This window comes from Antennarius striatus, chromosome 3, assembly GCF_040054535.1.
Source record: "Antennarius striatus isolate MH-2024 chromosome 3, ASM4005453v1, whole genome shotgun sequence".
Classification (NCBI taxonomy): domain Eukaryota; kingdom Metazoa; phylum Chordata; class Actinopteri; order Lophiiformes; family Antennariidae; genus Antennarius; species Antennarius striatus.
In genome coordinates, this window is record NC_090778.1 from 16,345,001 (window position 1) to 16,365,833 (window position 20,833).

At 40.7% G+C, this 20,833-nt stretch overlaps 2 protein-coding genes across 2 annotated transcripts in view; one reads left to right on the plus strand and one right to left on the minus strand.

Moving 5' to 3' along the window:
* The window catches only part of LOC137593160 (izumo sperm-egg fusion protein 1), a 9,042-nt gene extending 1,565 nt beyond the window's left edge, over positions 1–7,477 (minus strand). Inside the window, exons 1-8 of the mRNA XM_068311796.1 lie at positions 7,422–7,477; positions 2,969–3,226; positions 2,820–2,897; positions 2,177–2,263; positions 2,040–2,060; positions 588–677; positions 232–359; positions 1–3 (exon numbers count right to left, since the gene is read on the minus strand). The exon at positions 1–3 is cut by the window's left edge and continues 148 nt beyond it. Coding sequence (XP_068167897.1) covers positions 1–3; positions 232–359; positions 588–677; positions 2,040–2,060; positions 2,177–2,263; positions 2,820–2,897; positions 2,969–3,185 — 624 coding nt within the window. The 5' untranslated portion in view covers positions 3,186–3,226; positions 7,422–7,477. The remainder of the gene's footprint in view (positions 4–231; positions 360–587; positions 678–2,039; positions 2,061–2,176; positions 2,264–2,819; positions 2,898–2,968; positions 3,227–7,421) is intronic.
* Positions 7,478–8,705: 1,228 nt separating this feature from the next.
* On the plus strand, positions 8,706–20,480 carry LOC137593206 (myogenesis-regulating glycosidase-like). Its single transcript, XM_068311865.1, has 6 exons — positions 8,706–8,733; positions 11,739–12,197; positions 12,699–13,230; positions 14,312–15,116; positions 16,489–16,598; positions 16,991–20,480. Exons 2-6 carry the CDS (start codon positions 11,920–11,922, stop codon positions 17,336–17,338), a joined length of 2,073 nt encoding a protein of 690 aa, XP_068167966.1. The 5' UTR covers positions 8,706–8,733; positions 11,739–11,919; the 3' UTR covers positions 17,339–20,480.
* Positions 20,481–20,833: the final 353 nt, after the last annotated feature.

Consider the following 20,833-nt stretch of genomic DNA (forward strand, 5'->3'; position numbering starts at 1 on the left):
AAGCTATGCACAAAAATTGGAAAGTGATTAATGAATGTAACTGGGTACAACAACTGAAAGCCAGTGAATATTTTCAGGATTATACTGCACAGCTAAAATAGGGACACAACATTATCTGGAAAGATGAAAAGGTGAAAGAGTGAGGAGTTTTATTTCAAGTGATTTAAAGTGCTTCACTGCTACTATTTCTATTTGTCTCATTGGTTGTGAACAAGCAGTATTTTCAGAGACCGTTTGAGTTCCGGGTACGCCAGGGGCCCAGGAGTAGTGGTATTCCGTTTTCCCAGACAGAAGACGATGCCATGGAAGTAAACAGTCCAGCAGTACTTGGTCTTCTTCGTCAGCCTGCACCATATACTCTGGATGACGAGTGGAGGGAAAGAGAGATACGCTCATTTAAATCTGGATTACGCTTTTCATCAGGACTGCACATGGATGGACAACAGCTTTGCCTGACTTAAAGATACACATTGATACACTCGTGACTGGATCTCCAGACACACACACACACACGCAAGCACGCACACACGCACGCATGCACGCACGCACACACACGCACACACACACACAATAACATAATAACATACCTCCACAGTCCTCCTTGCCAGTGGGAGAAAGACAGGTGTACTTTATGAAGCGGCAAGTCATGCAATCTATTACTCTTCGTTGCAAAAGCCCTGAAATACATACCAAAAACACACACCCACCCACACCCACACCCACACACACACACACACACACACACACACACACACACACACACACACACACACACACACACACACACACACACACACACACACACACACACACACACACACACACACACACACAGGCCTTCTACTGAATGCAGTTTGTACTAGTTGTGCTAAATAAAGGATTAACACACATAGAATAATCAGAAAGGTCTACAGAGGAATAAAGCTAAAGAGGAATAAAGCTGATGAGCCATACAATGAAGTTGTGGGAAAGAGTAGTGGAAGCTAGACTAAAAGCAGAAGTGAGCATCTGTGAGCAGCAGTATGGTTTCATGCCAAAAAAGAGTACTACAGATGCAGTATTTGCTTTGAGGATGTTGATAGAGAAGTACAGAGAAGGCCAGAGGGAGCTGCATTGTGTTTTCGTAGATCTGGAGAAAGCTTATGACAGGGTGCCCAGAAAGGAACTGTGGTATTGTATGAGGAAGTCTGGAGTGGCAGAGAAGTATGTTAGAGCGGTGCAGGACATGTATGAGGACTGTAAGACAGTGGTGAGGTGTGCTGTAGTGTGATCTGCAGTGAGAGCAGGGAACAGGTGGAGGAGAAGCTAGAGAGGTGGAGGTTTGTCCTGGAGAGGAGAGGAATGAAGGTTAGCCGCAGTAAGACAGAGTACATGTGTGTGAATGAGAGGGACCCAAGTGTAAGAGAGGAGCTTACAGGGAGAACAGATCAAGAAGGTGGAGGATTAAGGTCAACAGTCCAGAGCAATGGAGAGTGTGGAAAAAGAGGTGAAGACAGGATGGTACGGGTGGAGAAAAGTATCAGGTGTGATGTGTGATAGAAGAGTTTCAGCTAAAATGAAAGGAAAGGTGTACAAAACTGTGGTGAGACCAGCAATGTTGTTTGGTCTAGAGACAGTGTCACTGAGGAAAAGACAGGAGACAGAGCTGGAGGTAGCAGAGATGAAGATGCTGAGGTTCTCTTTGTGAGTGACCAGGATGGATAGGATCAGGAATGAGTACATCAGAGGGACAGCACATGTTAGAGGTTTTGGAGATAAAGTCAGAGAGGCCAGACTGAGATGGTTTGGACATGTCCAGAGGAGAGATAGTGAATATATTGGTAGAAGGATGCTGAGTTTTGAACTGCCAGGCAGGAGGCCTAGAGGAAGACCAAAGATGAGGTTTATAGATGTAGTGAAAGAGGACATGAAGGTAGTTGGTGTGAGAGAAGAGGATGCAGAAGACAGGGTTAGATGGAGGCAATTGATTCACTGTGGCGACCCCTGAAGGGAAAAGCCGAAAGGAAAAGAAGAAGAATAATCAGACAGGTCAAATTTACCACATTTGTTGGGGCACAATCCTGAGGAACAGAAAAACAAACAAAACAATAATTAATGCATGTTGTAAGCTGAAAAGACTAATACAAAGTATCCTGCCTCATGCTGTGCAGAGCATTCACTCATTCATGCCCATTACCATCACGGGAGAAGTTGTCCAAGTGTTTCTCTAAGATCACTTTCCCTTCATTCATGAGCTGTATGGCTTTTACTGTCTCTGGTTCGTCTGAAAAAGAGCAGGCTTTGATTAACTACTTTCTGTTCTGATTCTACAATAATTACGTCCCGCTTCAAACCGGTGATGCATTGTAATTGTTAGTGTTTGTTCGTCCGTCCGTCCATTAATCCATTAGTCCACCAAATATCTTCGCAACAGTTGCAGATAGAAAGATGAAACAAGCACATTACTCAGGCAGCAAAGGGGATGAAAATGAGATGATGACCTTGACCTTGAGAAAACTAGGTCACGGTCAAATTTTAACTTTTGTACACTCAGGAACTAGTAGGATAGAAAGACGAGGAAGAAGGCCTGTGTGAGTAAGACCAAGGATCAAAGCTACTGCTTTGATCTATGAAAGTAGGTCAGAGCACTAGTTTTGATCTTTGACCTATGCAACTAGGTCAGGGTAAAATTTTGAATTTAGGGATGTCGCAGGATGTTGCGGTCTGTGACTGCATTGGTTCTAGTTCCAAATTATTTTGCAAACATCTAATTGTTTTCAATTACTGTTTATTCATTTGAAATGAATTGTCATTATCACACAATATTATTAGTTTCTCACTTGTAGATTGGAACTCTTGCAAGAGACGATTAAATTCATTCTGGTACTCAGTTCTGGCTTGGTACAACGTTGTAGAATCTGAATGGCAAAAAAAGATTATTACATATATATTTTCATTGATATTAACATTTACCAGGTCTGCATCTCACCAATGACCCCCTTTCGGTTCCTGCTGGCTTCTCGGTAGGTCTCATGGGCGTGATCACGAATATTTTGATAATCAATCTCTGTATTTGCAGTAGAAGCAGTCAGAACATATTTGTCTTGCAAGACTCTGATCGTACGGTCACACTGCAGACAAGCATTGGCTGCAGGAACACTGTAGAGCAGGAAGGTCAGCATCAGGATCTTCTCCATCCTCTGCATCTTTCACATCAGTTGTTTCAATTTTCCGGTCAATACAGAGTCTGAAAAAGTGTGCAAAATGACCATTATTGTCAGTCAAACAGAAGCTATTACAGCATTTCATTGAGACTACTGTTTCTCAATGCTACTTACTACCTTTGCAGTCATGCCAGAAATTCCATTTCCAGATCCCCAACATGTAAGCCATTGTCTATTTATTTATTGCCTTTTCTATTGAACCATATATAGATAAACGTATCATATTTTATTCACTGGGCCTTTGAAGATTTTGATATCTCTACATCATAAATGTGAATTCGTTTTTCCTAAAAACCTGTGTGTTTAGGTTTTTAGGAAAAACCTAATGACACAGCTTTTTAGGAAACCTGTCTTTCTAAAAACCTTCAATTTTAGGTTGCAAGTGTCTGATATTTATAATCAGACTCTTGCATCTGCATATTCCATGTGAAAAAAATTCTGGATTTCGCCATAATTATACAAATAAAAGCGCATACAAATTTTTGTACATTTTCTTGGAGAAATTTCTCAGAAAGTTCCATTATAGAATATTTTCCAAAAATTATATTTTTTGGCAATTATTTCTTGGCTCAGGCTTTAAAGGGTTAAACGTGTGTTTGGGGGGGGTGGAAACTGTCCAGTAATAAGCGAGAGGTGGAGTACAATCCACACAAGTCACTGATTTACCCCTGTGGATGACACATACAGAGACAAACAACCGTTCCCACTGATATTTAATCATATTCCATATTTTAGACCTGTGGGAGGAAAATGGCGCGCCTGGGCAGAGCTCACACATGCCATCGCCAAAATATTATCTGGTTGATTGTGTTTGTTTGTTTACGGGGGTTATGTAAAAACTAATGGATGTATTTGCGTGGAACGTACACCAAAGGTGAACCCTAGCGTATTCTACCTGGTGTTCAAATGTTGGTAATGATCGGGATCAGTGCCTGGATGCATGAATTTTTAAAAAGTTTCTTTAGCATTGTGAGATAAGGTGGTTTTCATCATGTGACTTATAAGTTTGCTTACTTGGCAAAACCAATGTCAAAAATGTGGACAAACTAGAAACACTTGCAAAGGTTACAGCCTTGATTTAGGTTTGAGCTCTCTGAGGACTCTATAAAAAATGCTTACCTTGTTAAAGGCTTTCACAAACAACTATTTCATTATTGATTCTTTCATCTTTTATTTTGATAACTGAGAACTGACTATCACAAATTTATAAGGGTAAAACTTTATAAACTATGGAATTTTGTGGTCTTTAAGGTAATGGGACCCTGGTGTGTGCGTCCTCATTGTTCAGATGGAAGTCAAACTGGACCGGATTTGCTTTCCTCTGACAGTCCTTCACTAACATAACCTCCACTTCGACTACAAACGCTAAATTCCTTTTCTCACCATGACTTATATCTGATGCTACTGTGTTAAACTGATTCATACTTCAATATGCTTCACAATTTCTTAATGTTGAACAGTAACAAAACTGAAGACATTATTATTGGGCCGAAGCATCTTAGAGATGATCTCTCTAACATGGCAATTCACTTAGATAGCATTGCTCTATCCTCCACCAACGAAGTCAGGAACTTGGTAGTGATTTTTGATCAAGATCTGCCCTTTGATTCTCATATCAAGTCTGTATCCCGGACAGCCTTCTTTCACTTGCAAAATATTGCTAAAGTTAGAAATTTCTTATCCTTTAAAGATGCAGAAAAAATTATTCATGCCTTTGTTACTTCTAGATTGGATTACTGTAATTTCTTATTATCGGTCTGTTTTGACTCCTCTATTAGGACTCTACAGTTAGTTCAGAATGCAGCTGCCCGCTGACTGACTCGAACTGGGAGGAGAGAACACATCTCTCCTGTCCTAGCGTCACGTCATTGGCTCCCGATTAATTAGGGAATACAATTCAAACTCCTTATGATTACATATAAAGCTCTCCACTGTAAGGCTCTATTTTACATTGAAGATCTTATTGAAGTGTATCACCCACCCAGGGCCCTTCGATCCGAGGATGCAGGATTTCCGGTGACCCGTCAGGTTTTTAAGAGTAGAACAGGAGACAGAAGCTTTAGCTATCTGGTCCCTTTACTCTGGAACGATCTCCCAACCTCGGTCCGAGGGGCAGACACTCTCAGCTTATTTAAGAGTAGACTAAAATCCCTCCTTTTTGATAGAGCCTACAATTAGAAATAACACTCACCCCACTAGATATGCTGCTCTAGGCTTAGGCTGCTGAGGGTATTTTTTCTCCGTCTCTTCCGTTAAAGGGAGATACTCTGGAGCTTCTGCCACTTCTCCTTTGCTTTCTTTATCTTTCTATGCTCTTAGAATTTATTACTACTGTCAAATCACACTCTCTGTCTGCACGATACTGCCGCTGTCTTTGTGCCTCTGTTCCACAGGTGGAGAACGCGGATGGAAGACAGGATACTCAAAGGCCTGGAAATCCCGCCCCCAATTCAGCGACAGTGCACTATGGACATGAAACTCATACTGGCCTATCTGCCACTCTCTCACTCTCTCCATCTCTTTTACTTGACCTATCTCTATCCCCAGTGTATTTCTATTCCCAAACCAACAGGTCAAGGTGGACTACCGCCCTCCAGAGCCTGGGTCCTGGGGTGGCGGGGAGTTTTTCCCCGCCACCGTCGCTTATGCTTGCTCTGGAGGGCATTGTTGGCTTTCTATCTGTAAAGCGCTTTGAAATGTCTTCAGATATGATTAAGCGCTATATAAATAAAAGTTGATTGAGTTGATTGATTCATGCCTTTATTTCAAGCTGGTTTGATCACTGTGACACTGTTTACTGGTCTGCCAGAAAAAACAACTGCAAGACTCTGGCTCATCTAAAACTCTTCAGCTTGAATATGAACCACAAAGACTGCATTTACCTAATTTCAGGTGCTCTGCACTGGCTTCCTGTTGCACCTCGCACTGACCTCAAGATCCACCTCCCTGTGTGCAATGTTTCTAATGGGGTAAGAGCAAACAACATTGCAACTTGGAGATAAAGTCAGAGGCCAGACTGAGATGGTTTGGACATGTCCAGAGGAGAGATAGTGATGTATTGGTAGAAGGATGCTGAGTTTTGAACTGCCAGGCAGGAGGCCTAGAGGAAGACCAAAGAGGAGGTTTATGGATGTAGTGAAAGAGGACATGAAGGTAGTTGGTGTGAGAGAAGAGGATGCAGAAGACAGGGTTAGATGGAGGCAACTGATTCACTGTGGTGACCCCTGAAGGGAAAAGCCGAAAGGAAAAGAAGAAGATCTGCACACACACACACACACACACACACACACACACACACACACACACACACACACACACACACACACACACACACACACACACACACACACACACACAGAGACACACAGACACACACACACATTTATACAAAACATAATATATTGTCTGAAGCTCAGTTTACAGTTAATTTTATTATTATTATTATTATTATTATTATTATTATTATTATTATTAACTTTGTTATTGGTTTGTTGTTGTTATTGTGATGGTAGTGGTGAAATATTTTCATTTGCGTTATTGGCGCCATACATTTGATGCTACAAATATGTGGCCCAAAGAGTTCCAATGTAACAGAATTTGCTCCACGTTCGACAACACTTCCTCTGACTCTTCTCCAGGGTTCACAGCTCGTTGCTGCCCCCCCGTGGTAGAACACCTGTCACCACAGCAGGGGACCTCAGAGCAGTCTCCCGTTGTTCTTCCTTCAGAATCAAGGACGAACAATCAGTGAAGATAATAATTTTTTTAGTTTTATAAGACTGCTAAACTGCTTCAACATTAGATATTTTAATTGTCTCAGCGGACAACCAGAGATACACGGACAGGAACTTTAAGTAGTCGGAAAATCAGCTCAAACAGGTATATCAGTTACCTTCTAGAATTAAGACAAAGTGAAAGTAATGTTGCATGACACCACAGGACACTGCGAACGTCTGACGTCAGAGGGAGTGCTGCACCCCCTCATTTCAAATGTCACCCGATTGAACAAAAATCAAAAATGGAAAAGTCGGCGAGTCTGAATGAGAAAATGTCCTTGAGTTTCGATACCACAAGCTATCGAACTTTCAGTAGAGTAACATATTCACTGTTTCCGCACTAGTCCTTACACCGTATACACAGTGGTCAGTATGGTCAGTTCAACTATACATGACTGGATCCCATTGATGGAGATCACGATCCATCACACACATCCCTCACCTTATCCATCCTCACATCTGCAGCACAACAAATCGCAGTCATGCTCTCACCTCCCAGCTGGTATTGTGTGTAGGGTTGAGTTTCGTTTTTTTTTTTCCCAGTGCAAACGTAGTTTTCTATACAATGTGGAAGATGCTCAGAGTGCCACTCCTTGAAACGGCTTTTACACTAGTTTGTCAATTTCCCAGGAGATCAACCCGTCAGAATAATCAAGGATGAGTTCCACAAGATTGATAGGGAATGATGTAGAAACTTGATAAATTATTTGAATTTCTATTTATATTATTTTTTTTATTAAATCTGAAATTCTATTATTGAATGACATTGTGCATGAGTAACTTTAATTTCTTTTAAGATACCCAATGTCGGTGGCTGCATAGATGGCACCCCATTCCCATCAAGGCTCCATCACATAATGAGGCTGATGATGTGAACAGGAAATCCGGTCACAGCATAAATGTGCAGGTACATGTAAGACTGACAACTGTTTCAAATTAAACAGTAGTAGTAGAGAAATTAACATATGTCCAGATCATATATGAAGCTGAAGACTACATTTCTGATGTGGATGCAAAGAGGTCTGGGTCGGTTCCTGACTCACGGATGTCAGGTCTTACCTGAGAAACAGACTGACGTTGTAGGTAGCGTCAAGGTTTGCAATAACTCACTTTGATTCACTATAATATATCCATTATAGGTCACAGGAGACTTTGATGGCTTTTATCTATGATTAGTTCAAGGATACGTGACTGGTTACGCTTAAATGTGCACAAAAAGTTTTCACAGCTTTTGAAGACAAGATGAACAGTTGGCTTCACTTATCGCGGTAATGTGACAGGCGAGTTTGTTTGGTTGAAAGTAAGAAGTTCACTCATCACGTTCAGCTTAATCTGAACCCGGGATCGGGGAGATAGAAAGTGGACAACATGTATTTTGTGTGAGAGTAGTGAGCAAAGATACAGGCATTTAAATGGATTTTGTTCTATGTAAAAAAAAAAAAAAATTTAGCCAAGTCACTATTTTTCTTTTCATATCTATTTTTTTTTACAGTGGTTTCTCTCTGTCTGAGTGTTTTCAAGTCCTACATGAAAAGTACTGACGTAATTTCCTTTGCGTTTTAAATCCTACATATTAAACATGTCTGATGTTGTTGTTCCCTCTTTTCCTGAACGCCCCCTGAAGGTGTCCTAGATGACTGACAGCTCTATGGACCAATAAGCTTGGACGTGGGCGGGACTTTGGAACTTGAACCTGTTCTGCAGCTGCGCAGTCGGCTGCTGCACTCTTACACATTTACTGGAGTCATGCGGAGGTAAGGTAACTACTTTATATGAGAAAAGCCGCATAAACGACACTGATTATATTATACAACTTACTTTTTCCTCCCAATGGTACAGTCAACAAGCTGTTGAACATGAGCGTGGCAGCTTTGAGCCACAGTTACGTAGAACTGGTTTATTGGCATGTCCCGGTACTACTGGGTCGACCAATGCTGGCGCTGTACTGTAGACTAACGATGAGGGACTAACATCGTAATCTTTGCTCAGTGACTTGCAGGTCACCTTGATAGTGTTGTGTATTCAGTGTGACCTTAGTGATATTTGTATGGTAGCCGTGAAGAAAATAATTGTATATATGAACTCACCACAGAATTAACCTTCTGAAGCAGCTGGACGTCCAAATTCATCTTTCAGTGACATTTTTTTCTTCTTTAATGACAAAACATGAAATAATTTTCACTGCATAAATTTGGGCCCTAAAACCAAAACTAGAACCAAGGCAGTAAGAGACTGCCACATCCCGCGACTTAGACTGACCTACTTTCAGGGTAGGTCAGGGTACCCTGAAAGATTTGACTATAGATCAAAGCTAGCGCATAGGTAGATCAAAGTACTAGCTTTGATCGATGCTCTTACCCTGGCCTTCTCCCTCATCTTTTTCTTTCTGTCTTATCCGGTTCCTTTGTGTACAAAAGTTGAAATTTGACCTTGACCTAGTTTTCTCAAGGTCAAGGTCATCATCTCATTTTCATCCCCTTTGCTGTCCGAGTAATGTGCTTTTTGTTTCATCTTTCTGTCTGCAACGGTTGCGAAGATATTTGGTGGACGTAGGAATGGAGGAGCACACTAGCACTGACAATTACAACACATCACCACTTTGAAGCGGGATGTAATAATGATTCTGATCTTTGGTCACAGTGTGGTGACATTTTCAAGGATTATCTGAAGTGGGCCGCATCAGTTTTCATATAACCACCATTTCATTATTATTTTTTAAACTGCACCCAGGATCTCATTGAAAGTTATTATAGATTTGGATTAAACTGTACGACTGTTTACCCATTCATTTATGTATTATTCCTGAACTGTTCCATGTTAAATAATTTTTTATGACAAATTAAATAGCAATAAAAATGAGGGGGCATATTGAAAGCAACTCCAAAAGCATAAGAGCTGCTGTAGAGTCTGTGGGTGATGCTGATGTTTTCACATTGTCTTACTCAGCCGACTCGTTGGGTTTTCAGGAAGGTGGGAAGTTGGGGTTCATTAACATATTGATATTGCAGAACAGTGTTATTGTCTTTTTTTAAATGTTATCCTTCCAATGCAGCATTGGTGTTCTGGCGATTTTTTACTCTTATCATGACTATTATGGGCAATCTCTGTTGCTGCAGTGACGGCCGGTGTGATACTGTTTTGGAATTGCATTGCTGCTGATCTGAGCTCTGGGTTGTACCACATGGTGGACCAAGGCATCAATAATCTGCTGTTGTTCCTCTGGCCACTTAATGCTGAGCATTCATTCACTATGCTGTTGACCTGTCTCGCTTTCATGATGCCAATATCACAATCACAGTCATATTGCATCACCAGTGGTTTTCTTTTCAATTCTTTCCATATTATTTGTGCCTTATTAAAAGGTAGTTTAATTTGACGCAAGAGCAGACATTTGGGATTAGTTGTATTACAGGAAGTTGAATATTCGTTGAATAGTTCTGTTTTATGATTGAAAGAAAACAGTCAAGCTTGACTAAAACTTGTTGAAAATGATCATGAAATATGTCCTCCATATAAATGAACCAGCAAATATGAAATGGTGAAAGGCTAAAATCAGACCAAAGATGGACAGATGTTGTTTTAGATTCCTTGAGCGTAGTCATCTGTCAGATGTAGACTACAAGTTTGAAGATATTTTCAAGCCATCAAAGACTTTAATCCAACAAAGCTTTGTGTCAACTGTCTGAATGAGGATGACTCCAGATTTTGCAGAGTATGAATTTTCAGGTTTCCTGCTGCTTTGCCACAAACCTTCATCAGAGTAGCGTAAGTTTGTTGAGCTGGAATGTAATGATACCTGTTGGGAGGTTAAATACTGTTCTGTTGGGGATGACTGACCTGGGATCTGTTTGAAAAAGGTAGGTTTTGTGGAGCAGAGTCATTTGAGGGCTACTTAAACAATATTTACCAAGTCCCAGGCACTTATTGCTGATAGAAAAATGTAATTAAACCACGCTGACATGGTGTCTGGGTGCTCTCTCTCTCTCTCTCTCTCTCTCTCTCTCTCTCTCTCTCTCTCTCTCTCTCTCTCTCTCTCTCTCTCTCTCTCTCTCTCTCTCTGTCTCTCGCTCTCGCTCCCCCCCCTCTCTCGCTCACTCTCTCTCTTTCTCTCTCTCTCTTTCTCTCTCTCTCTCTCTCTCCCTCTCTCTCTCTCGCTCACTCTCTCTCTCTTTCTCTATCTCTCGGTCGACACTGCCTCTGCAGCTATACTATGCTGCACTTGTCGGCAAGAGTACAGTAGTATGTAGCTTTAATAGAATGACTAGCACCTTGAACATCCTCGCTGTGCAGACTTGTTTTGTAAGTATATCTGTGTTTGTACAGTTTTATAAATGTAGAAACATGATGAGAGATGAAGGTTTTCAATCATGATATAAAGCAGTATGAGGGACTCCAAAGCTGCAGTAATCATAATTATTCCTGAAGAATGTCCGTCGGGATAATCGGTTTAAAAATCTACCATATTGACAGGAAAATTTCCTTTGTGATGGTGCAATGACAGTTAATAAATTGTGTCTATAATAAAATTAATTGCAATCAATCATGTATAACAATATACTATTATTTGTTTTACATGTACATTATTTATTCATATATTCTTTCTTTAACGACAGGTTAGTCAGTGTATAATGCATTTTAAGCAGTTTCTTTTTTTTTTTTTTACACTTCTCTGCCTTTGATTTTACATCCTGTGTCTTTCTCGAACAGAGAAACTAAGTAATAAAAACTAAGTTTCTATTACTCCATTTCTATCTTGTAGGCTCGGAAGAATAACAACTCACTCTAGAATGGAGACTTCAGCTTTTCTTTTACTTCAATAATAGCCTTTGTGAAGAATGTACTTGTGAGACAATTTCAAGAACGCTGACAAGTTCCTCACAGCTGCCACTCCCCTCCCCAAACCTGCATCCCTGCATTCGCCGCTGACCCTGGCCGACAGCATGTATCAGATCGTTCCAGCGGCTCCTGGGGAGCATCAGATGACCGTTGGAGCTGATGGCTCTCCGTTGAAGAAGAAATTGTCCCATGAAGGCCGGCCTCTAATGATGGCCAGCATGTTGGGGTTCATGTTGGTGCTGGCTGCTACTGTTGCTTGGTGCTACTACTCGGCATCCCTACGCAAGGCACAGCTGGTGAGAGCTGAACTGTTGGATCTCAACAAGGATGGTTTTATCATTCGTAACCAGACAGGGGCAGTCGTCTTCAGTATGGCCTTCAGGTGGGTTCACTATGCTTTCTTTGTTGATTGATCAGCCTATTACTGTCTTCACAAATCTTCTAAGTCCATGAAATATTAAAAAGCAATGGTGATAAATTCCCATCAGTTTTTGACGGACTTAGATGAGTTGTTAACCTTATCAGTGTGTATATAAAATATCTGCCCGATGGTCAGTCGATCGATGAATGGAAAGCCAGATGACACAAGATTACAGCCTTAGGCGAGACACACTAAGTCGTGTCCTTCATCGGCAGCACACACGTTAACAGAATTTGCCACAGCTCTATCCCTGAACCTATCCAGTCGTAGAATATGGGATATTTTGTGCTATATGGTTTCTGGATTGTGACTTTATTTCTTTACTGTACCATTTTGCTTTTGGGGAGTTCATATTTTTAACACCAATAGAGAAATAATAATTTCATGCTTAAACCAAAGAGTCAGAGCGGTGCTGAATGAATGAATTTGCATCTCCTTCATCTTATCAACGCTTCGTCTCAGGTCCGGCACCCTGGTTCTGAACTCCTGCTCGAAGGAAGGAGATATTCTGAGCTGCACTCATTCAGATTCCGGCAGGATCCACTTCTTCATCCAGACAGTTCGAACAAAGGATACGGTGATGTGCTACCGTGTTCGCTGGGAGGAGCTACAGGACAAGCATTTGGTGGAGCACGCCATGGCCTACAACAACTCTCACTGGTATGGAGGGGCAGAGACAGCAACACAGTACTGGCCTCTCAGGATCCAAGGCGAGGAGGAACCACAGCCCTTTGTCACCAGTGATGTCTACTTGAATCGCAAAGCTTTTGGGGGGATCTTGGAACGCTATTGGCTGTCTTCAAATGCAACAGCCATCAAGATTAATGACTCCGTACCTTTTCATCTGGGCTGGTCTGAGAAGGACATGACACTCAGGTTCCAGGCGCGATATCAGAACTCGCCATTCAGACCAGAACAAGATTTGCCGGCCTTACCTGAGCTCAGTTATAGAGTATGTGTGGGGTCGGATGTTACCTCCATTCACAAGTACATGGTAAGTGTACACACTGTGTTTTGTTTTGATGGATGAGTGTCTAGTGATTCATCAGCAATAAAAATAAAAGTGAGTTAGTCATCACACAAGTTATCAGATTTGTTTTTGTGACAAAAGTCTCTAGGCTTGTATTTGAAAGAATAGTTTAACAATGTGAGATATAAATGAATGTTTTAGGGGTTTTAAAAGACGATTCATACCACTTCCTTATCTGTGGTTAGTAGCTGGTGAATGTAGCTGGGCTACACTGTACACGAGGTGTCTGGTAGTCTGGCTCTCTAAACGATCCTGCTCCTTTAAAATCTTTTGTGATGTTATTTGGGACAATGTGGGACTATTTTTTTGGGCAGTGAGCAGTAGCTTCCTCTGTAGCAATGCTGGATATTTGTTTTTTATTTTTATTGTTTCATTTATTTGGATTATTTTTTTCTTTCTGGACATGTTATTACAACAGACTACACCTTCACCTTCAACATGAACAACAACATCTCAAAAAGAAACAAAAAAGAGCTGACGGGTAGACGCCATTTGACTTGAGAGATTCCCATCCCAAGAATCAACATCTCTCTCATTACAATATGTTATGAACCAAATTCATACATCAAATTTCACTTTTAGATTATTTTGGTTCATTGTTGTTTTGAACCATCCATTCCATCCCAGTAGACGTGCGAATTTGCACACTTCTTGATCAGTTCGTGGAGTGACTTCAAGTTTTGTTAATGACCTTTAATAATCCATTCTGAGTGGTGTTTTTAGACAAATTTTATGGTGTTGATGCTAAATGAATTTCTTGCATTATGTGGCTGAGATGATGTTGGAGACTCTGCCTGCCGTCTCTTTTAGTCAAACCTATTTCCAGTTACTATAGTACAGTAAGTTACCAGAGTGATGTTTATAGCTGCATATTTAATGGTTGCCTGTGAGAGCAAGTAGGCATTTACTCCAAAATGTTTCCCTTTTCCATTGAAATAAATGAACCAAAGAACTCAGAAGAAACCTTTCTGTTGTGTATTTTTCAATGATAAGTCAAACTGTTTACCCTGTAGTAAGGCTCTGTGTCTGTGTGTCTTTTGCTCAGGTGCGTCGGTACTTTGAAAAGCCTATCAAGGTTCCGTCTCCTGAGGTGTTCAAACAACCTTTGTGGTCGACGTGGGCTCTCCACAAGACAACAGTGACTCAGGAAAAGCTGCTGCGCTACGCCTCTGACATCACCAAACATGGCTTCACATGCTCCCATCTGGAGCTGGACGACCGCTACACTGCCGACTACGGAGAGTTTGACTTTGACCCGCAGAAGTTCCCAAATGTGACTGACATGTTTGAAAAACTCAGGGAAGATGGTTTTCAAGTGACACTCTGGACACACCCTTTCATCAACTATGACTCCATTAATTTTGGGGTTGCTGTGGAGAGAGGACTGTTTGTTCGAGAGCCCAGCGGTGAACTACCTGCTCTGGTTCGCTGGTGGAATGGCGTTGGAGGGATTTTGGACTTTACCAACCCAGACGCCCGTGAATGGTATTCCTCACATCTGCGAATGCTGAAACTCCGCTATGATGTGACATCTTTTAAGTTTGATGCGGGCGAGATCAGCTACCTCCCTCACCAGTTTAGCACGCTGGTTCCACTGTCGGACCCGTCCACCTTCACCCGCCGCTACACCGAGATAGCCATACCATTCAGTGAGCGTGCAGAGCTGCGAGTGGGTTATCAGAGTCAGAATATCTCCTGCTTCTTCAGGATCATTGACAGAGACTCTGTGTGGGGTTATGAGCTGGGCCTCAAGTCCATCATCCCCACTGTGCTGACGATCGGCATTCTGGGATATCAGTTTGTCCTACCTGACATGATTGGAGGGAATGCATATCCCAACCGCACCACAGGTATATTACTGCATCACTGGCATCAATTAGAAAGTGTGTAATGATAGATGTAACAATTTCACTCGCCTTTTATCAGATGTGGAGAAACTTGTGTAAATGTTTTCTTATTTACTTAAAAAAAAGTAAAAAGATTTACATACAGTGTAAGTCTTAACTGCTGATCAGAATTTTATAACCAATTTTCAATATAAATTTGAATCTAAACGTTTACTTTCATGAATGATTGGTGGCTTTAAATATTAGAAAATAGACAAATTTATACAGACAGTTAGTGGAAGTACCAAAAGCATGACGAAGAGATCCAGCACTGTTGGAGCCCCTTCAGGTAGTCAGATCATTTTGGCCAATCTGTCCAGCCCAATGGAAGAGATGGTCATTAACCTGTCTGAAACTGCATATACCAAATTGCTCTTCACACAGTCAGAGGAGGAATCTGGTGTATGCAGTCAAATGCAACGAGGAATGCTCAGATGTCTACATAGGGGAAACCAAACAACCACTACACAGCTGCATGGCTCAACACAGAAGAGCCAACTCATCAGGACAGGACTCAGCAGTCTTCCTTCACCTCAAGGAAGAGGGATACTCATTTCAGGATACCGATGTTCAGATCTTGGACAGGAAAGATAAATGGTTTGAGAGAGGAGTGAAAGAAGCCATCCATGTCAAAGTGGAGAAGCCACCTCTGAACAGGGGGGGTGGTCTGCGACATCACCCTTCGCCCATTTACAATCATGTCCTTTAGAAACTCCTGAAAAGAGTGGATTGATTTAAGCAGCTTTGGATAAAGGATGAATTGCATTTACTAACTAGCTGCTATAGCTGCCATGAGAGAGTTAGAGAATGAGATAGAAGTGTATGAATGAAACTACACATCATGAAATACCAAGAGTGGTGTTAGAGTAACTTTTTTTATCCTGTCAGTGTGCGGTTTCATACTCCTGTCCAGTATATGGCAGTATTGTATCTATAGAATGTTTTACAAGAAGGTGGCTGGTAGTGTTGACTGTCAACCCTCTTCATGCTGCGGCTCAAACATGTGCAGCTGAAAACACTGCAAACATTCTGGAACTGTGATGAGCCTTTGAAGATTTAGTCTTTTTAATTCAGCATCAATGATGTTGAATCAATGATATTTTTTTTTTAGATTTAACACTGCCTTTCTTTGTTGTAATACATTCTCAAGTAAAGTAAATGACTTTTGGAAATACTAATATAAATCCAGGAAAAAGTTCAAACCACACATGTTTAACACAAGTTGAAGCCAAATGGTAGAAGATATCACTGCTAGTTTCATCATCAACCCTTAATCATTTGATAGCCCCAGACTGCAGAGCAAGTCTGACGCCTGTGCTGTAATGTGTTGTTTCAGAGGGGGAGAATGGTCTGCCTGACCGGGAGCTGTACATCAGGTGGTTGGAGCTGTCTGCCTTCATGCCTGCCATGCAGTTCTCCATACCACCATGGGCGTATGACAATGAGGTGAGCGGCCTGAAACCGTGGATGTCACATTGGTTTGAAAACATATGCACATTTCCTGATCTTGCACTGAATCGTTGGATGGTACAGATTCATCTAAATGGATGTAAATAATGCACTAACAGCATCATTGGCAGACATACTGTACAATGATTTTTGCAGAGACATGTTTCACGTAAAGATAAAATCAAGGATGACCAACTGTTAAAAGGAGATTCAATCAGAATACAAGATAAGTGGGATCTATGGGAAACAAAAATGTGTCACTGAAGTGTTTTTTAATCATTCTTTTTTTATTATCTCATGTTATTTTTATGCCACAAATGAAGTCGAACTCCTGTCTCAGGGGGCCAGTGTTTGCTTTGTTGTGTTGCTGATATCTTTGTCATCTGCAGGTGGTCCAGATAGCGCAGAAGTTTACGGAGCTCCATGAGAATCTCGTGGCCCCGCGGGTTCTTGAACTGGCTGGGGAGGTTCTTAAGACAGGTGACCCAATAATCAGGCCGCTGTGGTGGATCGCCGTTGATGATGAGGCTGCTTTTAAAGTCGACTCTCAATTCCTGATTGGGAATGACTTGATGGTGGCTCCAGTACTGGAGCCAGGAAAACAGGAGAGGGACATATACCTACCTGCTGGACAATGGAGAAGCTACAAGGGGGAATATTTTGACAAAGGCCCCATGCACATCACTGACTACCCTGTAGACCTGGATGAAATAGCTTTCTTTACGTGGGTTCACTGAAAATACTAAAGAGACACAACTGTGCACAAGCAATAGATATCAGAGGACCACAACGGACCAGTTGTCACGGCAGAATGTAATTGTAGTTAAGATAAAGCTTCTTTTCATTGGACGGCTCATTATATGAACACGTGCCTGCAGATAATAACCATCCAAAAAAAAAAAAAAATGGAATTAGACTTGTATTCCGTTTGTTCCATCCTTAAGCTGATCGTCATCCTCATGTGCCTTCCTCAGCTTCTCTGATTGTATCACAGCGGTCTTCCACCACAACCACATTTCTGTTCACAAACCTCAAATGATTTCATTTTCAGCACGATCATTTTATTTCCTCAATGTGAGTTCAGTATGTGATATAATAAGGCATGACAGGAGTTTTTATGGATGGATAGTTTTTGTTGTTGCTTGACGTAGTTGAACACTGGCATTGATTTTGCAGTGGGACAGACAGCATGCTTCACTTTATACCAACATGGTAACTACTATATTGTGCTACTGTCTTCCCAGCTACTTATGTTAAAATAGCATATAAACCTTTTAATTCACTTGCACTTCATATTTAAGGAAGTATGTGATTGTATGTCCAGACATTTCCTGTGATGTCATGTTAAATTTGGCAGGTTTGTCATCATAGACAGATGAATTTAGTGTAATACCATTCTGCCAGTTCAGTGCCAAAATCTGTGTATCGTTTGATATTTATTTGTTCTCACAAGTATAAAGTCACAGCTCAGGATTGATTTAAACATTGCCTTGTCAGGCTTGCTTTCTATGCTGCACTGCAGGAAGTACATGAGTTAACGTATTCAGCTGGTTTACCCTGAAAAATAGGTATGATTCTCAGAGATGCCATAGTTGAGTGTCAATGGCTTTTGACTTTCTTATTTATTTGCCTTATCAGCTGAATCCAGCTGTGCCATCCTTACCACTGAAAATCAGTGCAGTGATAAAACACTCCTTTCTGCATGTCAGTGATATGCTTGATGTTTTGCACGTTCCCATATTAGGAATTGGCATTAAGATCTTTTTTAAAATGAAGCGTCTGCCTTCTGAGTGAATACCTGTTGTCACTGACTGATGGTGCGACGTTAAAGCACACTACTGCTTAAATCATCTGAATGTCTTGCTTACAATTATGTATATGTACTGTATACATTTAATTGTTGTAGGATTACAGAGGTTTTTTCACATTATTGTGCTGCATTTGACTGTTACAAAAAGATAAATTTTTACTGTAAATTGATGATGTTGCTATTTTCTACCATTGCGGTACTGCTGATGTCGACTGACAAGCATAGTGTTGTTAAAACGTAACACACCAGCGTCTACTGGTGAAATGGCCAGAGTCGCTATCTCACCGACAGAACATTCAACAGGTCTGTTCATAACAACAAAACAGAAAAATAGATTAAAACAAGAACCAATGCAGTCACAGACTGCAACACCCCTGAATTCAAAATTTTACCCTGACCTGCTTGCATAGGTCAAAGATCAAAGCTAATGCTCTGACATGCCATCATTGATCAAAGCACTAGCTTTGATCTATGGTCTTACTCACACTGGCCTTCTCCCTCATCTTTCTATCTTATCTGCTTCCTGAATGTACAAAAGTTTGTTGTTGGTTTTTTTCAGTCAATCAAACTTTATTAATAGAATTGTTGAAAGTTCCTTATGTTTTGCTACGTAATCATCGGTGCTCCTACAGTCTGCTCAAAAGTTTAAATTTGACCTTTTCTCAAGGTCAAGGTGATCATCTCATTTTCATCCCCATTGCTGCCTATCTGCAGCGGCTGTAAAGATTTTAGGTGGACTAACAGATGGACTAATGAACGGATGAACACACGAACACTAACAATTACAGTACATCACCGCTTTGAATCGGGATGTAATAATAATTAACTCTCACACATATGACTTACAAGCATCCTTGTGAGGACTTACAAAGAAAGCAATCCCTGTGGAACCCGCCACAGCAGAATATGGTTCTGGAAAAGATTAACCCAGTTGGTCTGGAGGTTATATCCCTGTGACCAAAGAAATACAGCAACAATTTTATTATTATTGTGACTGATAGAGTTTTTCGATCTTAACTGTGGCTTGAAAGGGATAGGAAACATCATTAAATACTTTGAGTTGGACTGTGGCAGTTGTCACACCTTATGTCAGCATGCTAACTACTGCAAATTCCAGCTACCTATGTTTAAGCTAACACATTTTATTTGCATTGCACTGAAAACTGCATGCAACTCATTTGTTGTTCACGTTCATGTCATGTTTAATTGATCAAGATTTATCTGTTTTTTGGGTAAACTCATGTTATTATTGGTTGAAATCAGGATCTACATCTCATTATTGACAGTCAAGTTTTCTCTGCAGTATTTTTGTTGTGCTATTCTGTCAGTTCAGTGACATGTTGCTGCTTCATTAATATTTTTCACCTGGAACAGATAATTGTAATTTTCAGGGTATATTTAAAAGAAAATTACTATGTCAGAATTCATTATTGTTATTCTGAACAAGAAATTTTGTGATTGCACACAGTGCTGCTTGGAAAAGTCCCCAAAAATGTGTATTTTACTTTTGTTCCACCTCTTCTTCGTGTGATCTAATTTCCTGAACAGCTCAACTGAGCCACTCCAACCTCAGCACCGAGAAGCAGTAGAGCAATAAAAAACCTCCCAGTTTCAAGCCATGACGTCTAGTTGTTGACAATGCAAAGTAGATCAATCTAAAATGGGACAATTTCCCTTCTTTGAAAGTTGGTGACTTGATGGACGCTAAGACAGAAAAACACATGGCTGATATGATCATTCTGTACAAGGAAATTATTGTCACATGGTTCATAACTAATCCATACAAGAGTTTTATAATAACACTTTCCTCCTCACAACCAAGGTCAGATCTGAGTAACAATAAAGATAGTGTCTGACATTATTATACGTATTTGTAAAAGTCAAACTAAAGTAAATTATCAATTCTACAGTAAAACTTTAAATTGTAAGGAGGGCCAGATGTAATCATGTCAATGTGTCCAAGGGCCAACAGTCTTAACATTCTTAACATTTTATCGTGTAACATTGATTTGTCCACAGTTGCTAATGTTTTTAATATTTAACCACTTTTACAGGTACGTCTCTAATATTGAAGTAAACAGTTCAGTGGTCAAGCATCTCATGGTTTTATTTAACAATTCACAGTTTCTCACTTTCAAAACCTGCTGTGTTTATTGTCTGGAGTTGTATTGGCACCAATGAGATGGACACTATCCTGATGTGCCTCACAGAAACACTGCTGTGATGACTGAGGAGACCAGCAGGAGCAGGACTTTGGAACGAGTGGCCATGGCGCTGTTACATAAATCACCTTCGCAGCATTTTATAGAGCCTAGACAATAAGGACTAATTTCACAGCCCTTAATGATGAATCCTGGAAGATACAATGATGAAAGCATCAAACACCAAAATCTACCAAACATTAAAATCAGAAATATATCAG

What these genes read in the sequence shown, in the direction of transcription:
- LOC137593206 (XM_068311865.1), top strand. Translation starts at nt 11,920, where the DNA reads ATGTATCAGATCGTTCCAGCGGCTCCTGGGGAGCATCAGATGACCGTT. An exon ending in GTCTTCAGTATGGCCTTCAG is followed by an intron (nt 12,198 to 12,698) that starts GTGGGTTCACTA and finishes GCTTCGTCTCAG; the next exon opens with GTCCGGCACCCTGGTTCTGA. An exon ending in ATATCCCAACCGCACCACAG is followed by an intron (nt 15,117 to 16,488) that starts GTATATTACTGC and finishes GTGTTGTTTCAG; the next exon opens with AGGGGGAGAATGGTCTGCCT.